The sequence below is a fragment of the Venturia canescens genome, chromosome 2, assembly GCF_019457755.1.
Source record: "Venturia canescens isolate UGA chromosome 2, ASM1945775v1, whole genome shotgun sequence".
Lineage (NCBI taxonomy): Eukaryota > Metazoa > Arthropoda > Insecta > Hymenoptera > Ichneumonidae > Venturia > Venturia canescens.
This window is the reverse complement of record NC_057422.1, coordinates 23,186,550-23,195,339: the sequence shown is the minus strand read 5'-3', so window position 1 is coordinate 23,195,339 and position 8,790 is coordinate 23,186,550. Positions and strand designations below refer to the sequence as shown.

The 8,790-nt window shown below is 33.6% G+C and overlaps 1 protein-coding gene across 1 annotated transcript; it reads right to left on the bottom strand.

Moving 5' to 3' along the window:
* Positions 1 to 297: 297 nt before the first annotated feature.
* LOC122406169 (eisosome protein SEG2-like) lies at positions 298 to 2,155 on the bottom strand. The gene is made up of 3 exons (XM_043411452.1): positions 1,963 to 2,155; positions 908 to 1,875; positions 298 to 707 (listed from the first exon to the last, which is right to left on the bottom strand). The coding sequence occupies exons 1-3, from the start codon at positions 2,048 to 2,050 to the stop codon at positions 369 to 371; spliced, it is 1,395 nt and encodes a 464-aa protein (XP_043267387.1). The 5' UTR covers positions 2,051 to 2,155; the 3' UTR covers positions 298 to 368.
* Positions 2,156 to 8,790: the final 6,635 nt, after the last annotated feature.

Below are 8,790 nucleotides of genomic sequence, written 5' to 3'. Positions count from 1 at the left end.
AATAATAATATGTATTATTAATAATAAATAATATATTAATAGCATTCATATTCTTATTACTATCACAAAACAGGACCTATACACCTGAGAAGATTCAGGAGTCGACTCCAAGTTGATACAGATGTAGCTCAGGCGTTTAAATACTGCTTAAAGAATATAAACTATTAACATTAATCGTTATATAATAATAATGATAGGAGGGGTTTTAATAAAATAGTTCTTTCTGAGGAAACATACTTATAGATTGTTTATTGAATTAACTGAATCAAATCAAATGAAAAATCATTGGGACATAAGTAAATGGATAAATAGAAAATTGATAAACGATACAGAACAAGTAATAAATTAAATCAAATAATCTCTTGTAATTATAGATTATTATAAGTATAAGTCTGCTTGAAATTTTGCTCGTGTTGATACGGTTGATTTTGACAGTGCGGAGCGAAACTCTGTTGAGATTGATACCATTGAGGTCCAGCATAATATCCTGCAAAAGGATGTTGGGATTGGTTGTAAAAATGCGGATGATTGTAAGCCGGAACATTTGGTCCATTCATTTGCTGGTTATTCTGGTAGTACGAATCGAAATGAGTAACAAATTGGTTCTGAGTATGTGAACTCAAGTAGGTTGGGCTGTTTGTCGGTACAACCGTTGACTGTTGCTGAGGGTATGAATACGAGTTGACGGTTGTAGTATTCGATTGATTCTGGAATGTTAAATAAAGAAAATCACATGCTAATTTTACCCCCACCACCGCGAATCGTTTTATTCATAGAAAATATAGTCTCGGCGAGAGCCTCGGGCCAGCAGACGACAGGGCTGTCAATATACTTGTCCCGAGACTGTACCGAGTCTCTTGATTATGGTTATAATTAAAGTAATCAATAATACAACAAATGAGTTTACCTGAGAATACTGATTTCCGTAAGTGGATGAAACCGATGGTGCATTCGTTATTTGTTGCTGAAGCAGGTTATGAGGGTAAGTTGGAGCCGTTACTGATGCAACTGTTGGCTGCGATGCAGGATTCAGATTAGATTCAGAAGTAGAAGAAGTTATTGGTACATTTATTGGCTGTTTTTCAACGTAGACATCGGAGTGAGCTCCACTGATGGTTGTAATCGTGGTTAACGGTTGCTGAGGGTACGGGTTAGAGTTGCTAGATGTAGCTGTTGAAATATTATTAAATTGCTCTTGAATGTTTGGGTGAATCGGAGTAAATGTTGATTCAACTGCGGACTGGTGTTGAACAATTGACTTCGAACATATCAGTGTAATCGTTGATTGCTCTTCATTGCTGTTCGTTAAAGGAATATCTACTTCTAATGTGTTTTCATCTATCCTTTGAGGGTACATCGAGTTGTTTGGATTCAGTAATATGGTCTCTAATCGGTCAAGATGCAAAGAATTGTCTAGGTCAGTCGATGATAAGCCTTTTTTCAGGTTACTTTGATAATTATCCCTCAATAATTCTTTATCTTCTTGTTCTTCAACCGTGACTCGTGATGGTGTTCTTGAATTAGCATGTGAGAGTTCTGGTGACGAAGATAAAGATCGGGCTAAGCGATTGTAACGGTTTAAAGTTGCCAAACTTCTGTCGAAATTTGGCACATCATCATCATCGTTTTTGCCACCATCGTCTCTGCCATCATCGTTTTTATCATCATCGTCTTTATCATCGTCGTCTTTATCATCGTCATCTTTATCATCATCGTCTTTATCATCATCGTCTTTATAATCATCGTCCTCTTTGTTATCGTTAACGATGATACAAATTTTGGTGGAACTCGTCTTTCTGTTGGTGCAAGCTTTATTAATAGCTCCATTGAAAGCTTTCAACGAAATTTGCGGTTCTGCTTTATCATTAATCAAATCTGAAAGGACAATTTGCATTAATACTTTTATTATTAAAAGATCTAAAATAATTTGTAGTTGAATTTATCAATCAATCAATTAATTACTGAATAAGGCTCGCCGAATTTTTGAATGCACAGCTATATTTCCTCGATAGCCTTTTAAAGATATGAATTTCAATTTGTCTCCAAACATTTGGACCAAAAACTATTAAGACGTTTCTTCCAGTCATTTTCTTGAGAATTAAGAAGATCAATACTTGTCATAATGGACTTGGGAAGATAACAACCAGTATTTGGAAATATTTCCACCTGTATCAGATAAAGTAGAATCAATGAATGATGATCAATATATATTTAATTCAGTTCAATAGTTTTAATAATTTGAAAAATATCATGAGTGGATATTTAATAATTTTTTTTACCTTATTTGGAGAATTTGTCAGAATATCTTGAGTCAGCTGTAAAATTAATAAATTAAGAACATGAATAATTAAAAAAAAAAAAAAAAAAAAAAAATCCTACTTTTGTCATTTTTGTAAGAAGATCTTGACGCCCAGGATCCAAAGAATATTCCATCGATGCTACAAGAAACTTGTGAAAAGCTAAAATCTCTGGTGTAACTGTTCAAAATATGAGAAACTATTACTTCAATAAAAATTTAGTAAAAATGAAATTGAAAAAAATTCTCATGATAAATTGTTTTGTTAAAATCAAATTAATTATATATTATTATGAAAAAAAAACAAATGAATAAATAAATATATACAAACCACCAGGTATAAAGCAAACATTTTTCGGTGATATATTGTCAATTACTTCTTCTTCTTGATTCCTTACTATTTCTTCATCAACTTCTGCTCCGATTTCTACTACGTCCGAGCTTAAAGAAGCATCAGCAGTTTCAGTTTTCTGGATCTGTGCGTCAGTTTTGACGGATGACCTTGATGAAATGTCGGATGAAACCATTTTTGGACGCCCTCTCTTACTGGTCTTGTTACTGACATCCTTTGATGAAGTACTGTCTTTTACAGATTTTGATGATCTACTCCTTTTTGATTTGGGTTCATCTGCCAAAAACGATTTACTCTTCAATATATCATCTTCGCGTTTCTTATCAACTAAATTCCTTCGCTTCTCAGACTCCTTCTTCTCTTCCTTAAGTGAAACCCTTGATGCCAAAACTTTTTTGGAAAATGCCTTCTGTGAATGATCGATTACTAGTCCCGTTTCCTGATCTACTTCCAATTGATTGAGCTCCGTCACATCTTCTATAGTATTTAATCGAAGTTTTTTATTGATTACGAAAGATAATAGGTTATTGTAGAGGGCAAAGTTAAGGATAAATGATTTTTTGTCCATCAAATGAAAAAAATTTAGATTAATTATTGTATAATCAACTTGAAATCATAATTCAGAATAAATTACAATAAAACTTATTACTCATTCGTACAATCCGAGCATTATAGAATTTAGATTTTTTATTCTTGTCTTGACTTTTCAATCGCACCGTAGCCCCATCGTATCTGGATGCGGCTGGGATTGTAGTAGACTCCAAAGTTTGAATAGTTTTTGATTCTACCCAATAAACTAATGTATATTTTAATGACATATTAGATTAAATTATTAAATTTATTTCACAGTCAATGTAAAGAAAAAAGTATATTTGACAGCTTGTTGGTTGCGTTTGGTTGCGTTGATTGAATGAACAAAAGATCGCTCGACGAGACGTGGTAGATATAGATATATACTTACGTGAGTTATCACATTGTTTTTTTTTAACACATAGACTTGCACACACTTACATATTACTAAATCATCTGACTTATCCTCACTCCAGTTTGATTTTGTCAATATTACTTTATTCAGTTAAAATGAGAAAACGATTTAATGATTTAAGTAGAAGTGCTAAAAGTAAATTTTGTCGCCACCATAAAAATAATGGTGGCGACAAAATAGCAGGAGAAAATATAAATAAAAGAAACAGGTAAGTCTGTTATAAATGGGGAATATCGTAGAATCTCTCTTAATTTGACGTACCCGTACAGGTTGTTTTTTTATATTTGACTCGTCCTGGTCCGTAAGCGCGGTGCAAATGAGTCAAAGACAGAGAAAAGTAAAATCCAGGGAGGTTAAACATAGAGAGAGATTTCACTGTAACTCATATTTTATTAAAATTAAATATTTCGACTGTTGTAATTATTTCCGTTGATTTATTTCAATATAAAGAAAAAATTTTTGTAGGTTTTCAGATTCGGCGATTCCGTCTACTTCAAGAGATAATGATGATTTTGAAATAATTCTTCCTTTAAATGATGATGAGGAGAGTCAAGAAGAAGAAATAATGACACCGACAGGTGAAGAAATCCGAAGACAAGTAGATGAAGAAATAGTAAGGCAGAATATAGAAGATATAATTATTCACGAAGATGAAGATGAAAAAATAAATGAAATGGACGGCGAAGAAAACGGAGAAGAAATTGAAGAAAGTTCAAATGACGAAGATGAAGAAACAGAGATAGAAAATGAAGACGAGTTGGAAGAATTGGTAGAACAGGAAGAAGAAGACGAAGAAAATGACGGGTATGAAACCATGTATGATGACGAAGACTCGAACGGAAGCGAAGACGAAGAAATAATAAATCATGAAATCAGAATTAATTATCATAATAACAACAACAACAATAATAATAACAGGAATGATAATATGAGAGAAAATTTAGAACACGATGACGAGTACGATGATGAATTTTATGAGCGCCCTGTTTATGAAAATTCACCGTTGACAATTGCGGAGAGTATGATGATCATGAAGAGCTTAGTCCTTAAACATAACCTCTCTGACTCTTGTGTTGAAGATTTTTTCGAAGCAATAAATAAGCATTGTAGTCAACAAAATTTACAAAAATTAAATTTATATTATTATTCAAAATATTTCAAGCATGGTGAATCTACGAAAAAGAATTTTTTTTGTTCTTCATGTGACTCTTCTTTGGAAAAGGAAAAAGATAATTGCCCTGTTTGTAACAAAGAAGTGAAAGCTCGATATTTTTGCACTTTATCTATTATAGAACAGACTCGGCTAATTTTAGATAGAACAGAAAATTATAATTTGATTACCCAAAATCCTAATAAGAACAATCGTGAAAATGATGACAATAATGTTTTAAAAGACATCTCTGATGGCCTCGTATACCGCGAACACGAGGAATATTTTTCAAATCTAGGCTCTTTATCATACACGTGGAATGCTGATGGTGTTCCGGTATTCAAAAGCTCCAAAATATCAGTATGGCCGTTCTATTTACGGATAAATGAACTGCCGTATGATAAGAGGATTCGAAGAGCGAACACTATTCTTGCTGGATTATGGTTTGGGGACGATAAACCAATACCTCATGTGTTTTTGGAAGTTTTTGAGCCAGAATTAAGAACGTTATTTAATGGAATTAACCTGTATTTGAAACATATTAATCAACAAATTTTTATCAGAGCTATGTTGTTATGCGATACATGTGATTTACCTGCAAAGTGTGCTTTTTTAAATTTTCAACAATACAATGGGACTTATGGCTGTTCAGTCTGTAAAATTAAAACTGAAAAAACAAAGCTACCAAATCAAAAATCTATACGCGTCTATCGTTACAATTCAGTAATAAATTCGTACTCTGGATGAAACGAGAAAATTTGCAAAACAAGCACGAAGAAATAAAAGCAACCCCAGACTTCCAAAACGTTTACACGTAATTCGAGGAGTTAAAGGTCCCAGTGTTCTTGATAAACTAATGCCCAATTATGTCACTGGCACAGGCATCGATTCTATGCATGCTTCGGACGAAGGAGTTACAAAAAAACTTATTTACTTGTGGTCGGACCCTTCTTTTGCCAATTGTTCCTTTTCTCTTCGACCAGTTTTAGATGTCATCGATAAAAAAATTTTGAAAATACGAGCGCCGAACTTTACTCATCGTCAACCTCGAGAGTTATCAAAGTATCAATCATGGAAAGTCTCCGAATTAAAGGCTTGGTGTCACTATTATTCGCCTGTTATTCTGTCTTCAATCATGAAGACAGAATATTACAATCATTATTTATTATTTGTTTCCGCAATATCCCTGTTAAACAAAGATGTTGTTTTATACGAAGACATTGAAGTGGCAGCTGGATTACTTGATAAATTTGTCGATCACTTTGAAATTTTATATGGAGTAAGATTCGGTAGCATCAACATTCACCAACTTGTCCATTTATCAAATGATGTGAAAAATTTTGGGCCATCGTGGGGGAATAGTTGTTTTTCTTTTGAAGATTTAAATGGTAAAATCGTTGCTTGCGTGAATGGAACTACAAATATTGAAACACAAATTATGAATGGGCATTGGCAATATTTAAGATTTCATACAAAAGCCCAAAATTTACCGGAAGAATCGCTTCGAAATTTCATTCTACGTCAGAAAAAACAATTTAAAGTCTGTGAACCATTCAATTACGGTCAAAGTATTGGAGTTTATAAAATTTATGACCCAGTAAATGATCCAGCGGTGTTAGATATTTTAAATAATTTCAACGGCGTGAACAACAATGTAACTGTCAGAAAATACTTGCGTTTGCTCAAGGATGGTTTATTGTATACTGCAACATCATACACTCGCTCATTGAGGACAAATTCATCATTTGTTCAATATAAATCAGAAGAAACGTTTCGTTTTGGAAAGATTTTGTATTTTGTTAAAATTTCTAGTTGCGATTGTTCTGGCAATAAATGTTTATGTGATGGATTACATTTCGCCATTGCAAACTTTATTGAAATCAGAAATAATGTTAAATTTACGTTTGAGGGAGACGAATTTTAGCTTCCATACTTGTATGAGTGTAAAGTAACAGATAACATCGGCTCAATTCCTGTTGAAAATTTGATAAGCGTGTGTTATTGTGTTTACGACGATGATAACCTATTTTTAGGATGCCGAATCAACAGTCGTGAACGTGAATAAATGTTATTAAATATTAAATTTCATTTACCTGTAATCTTACAAATATATTTTTTTATTTATACTGGATATATACTAAGATTGATGTTTACACGAATGCAATGTATATAATAGATCCACCTTCACATGTTAAAATGTTCTATTAGTTCTGGAAGTTATTTAAATATTTAATAAATTTAAATAAATACTTGGCGAGACTTACGCCAAGTAGGCGTAAGTCTCGCTTACGTGAACTGATCTTTAAGCGTAAGCCTCGCTTGCGTGTACTTATCTTTAAGCGTAAGTCTCGCTTACGATTAAAGGTAAGTTCACTTTGTAAGAGATTAAAGAAAAAATCATTGGTAGTACTGACATAGTCTGACTTTGCGTAGTTCTCTTACTTTAAAGTTTTAAATCAGAGAAGAATTTTTTATTTTAGATGTCATTGTGATCGTCCACGGATGAAAAATTGATTGAAACGTTTATCTTCTGACTCCGCAGCCATTAGCAAGAGACGAAATCGAAAATTTGTAAAGGTTCTGAAATCAGAGAAAAATTCTTGATTCTCGAAATTTTTAAAAGTTCTTAAATTAGAGGAAAATTCTGAAAATTAGCAACAATGGCTGATTTCAGTCCCAACGAAATCGTTGATATGCTCCTTACACGCAAAAGCACTTGCACTTGGTACGTTAAAGATCTCTTCGCGGTAAATTCTGGATACCTCTAAAATAGTTGAAAATGATGTTCTTACTTGAAAAATATGAACTTAATCAAAAAAATTTTTCAACAAAAGTTTTTGGTTTTGCGCTGAAAAATTTTTTGGTGATGAAAAAAAGTTATGTTTCCATTCGAAAAAAACATGTCGGCCATTCTAACGCCGCCATTTTGAATTTTGGATCCACAAACCAATTTTTATCATACGTCCCCCTTCAACCCCTAAAAGTTTTGTTCCACACAATATTTGATCCGAGCAATATTTTCCGAGAAAAGTCAGGTGTAAGATTAAAATGGGACACCCTGTATATTCCGTTTGTGAAACGAGGATATTCATGAAAAGTGACTGGTGATTAAGCTTCGTATGATCGAAAGCTCGGTACGAAGTTAAGAAATTGATTTTTCTGCCCTCCGGGCGGAAAGTGGCAACTTTGCCGCATTCCGCCTGCGTCGGACAGAAAAATCGTATACACTTCACGGGAGTGAAATTAGACCACCTCAAACCGCGTGCTTATCACCCTCGCCTTCGGCTCGGGTGATAATTCTGCCCGCGGTTTGAAGTAGTCTATTTTCCCTCCCTAGGTGTGTAATATACTATTTCAGGGTCACTCGTTAATTTCTTCTTCGTTGTCACTTTTGAATGATTTAATCGTCGATGAAAGCAATACGCTGATGGTTAAGTTGTAATGAAGTAGGTCACTTAGAATTGCTAACGTAATAGTTCAATATTAGAATATTGGACATAGGTACGAATAAAAATGCTAAACAAGTGACACTTCATACGTACCCAGTGTAATCTTAAAACATATATATGTCGAAGTAAAACAAAATTGGTTGATGGTGTTACAAAGACGTCAGGCATAGGTGCTTGGGTGAAATTGAAGTGAGGCACATGTCAAGAGATGGATCGTTGCTAAGGGTTGTTTGAAAAGAAAAGAGGAGGGAGTAAGAAAAAGGGATCCGACGTGTGCACTCGTGACAAGATCACCGAGTTTTTGTAATCGATCATAATTGAGAAAGCGAAAGTTGTTTAACGCGACAAATATGACGGAAAATCAAAACGAGACAAGTGATAATTTAAATAATTCGACATCAGAAGTGGGATCATTTCGTGGATTCGAAGCCACGGAATCTATGAGCCTACATAATACAAATAAAAATAGTGATGAATCGTGGCGATCGTTATTCGAACAACAAAATCGAAATTTTCTTGCATTATTGGAAGTTATTAAACCTCCGTCAATTAATAATA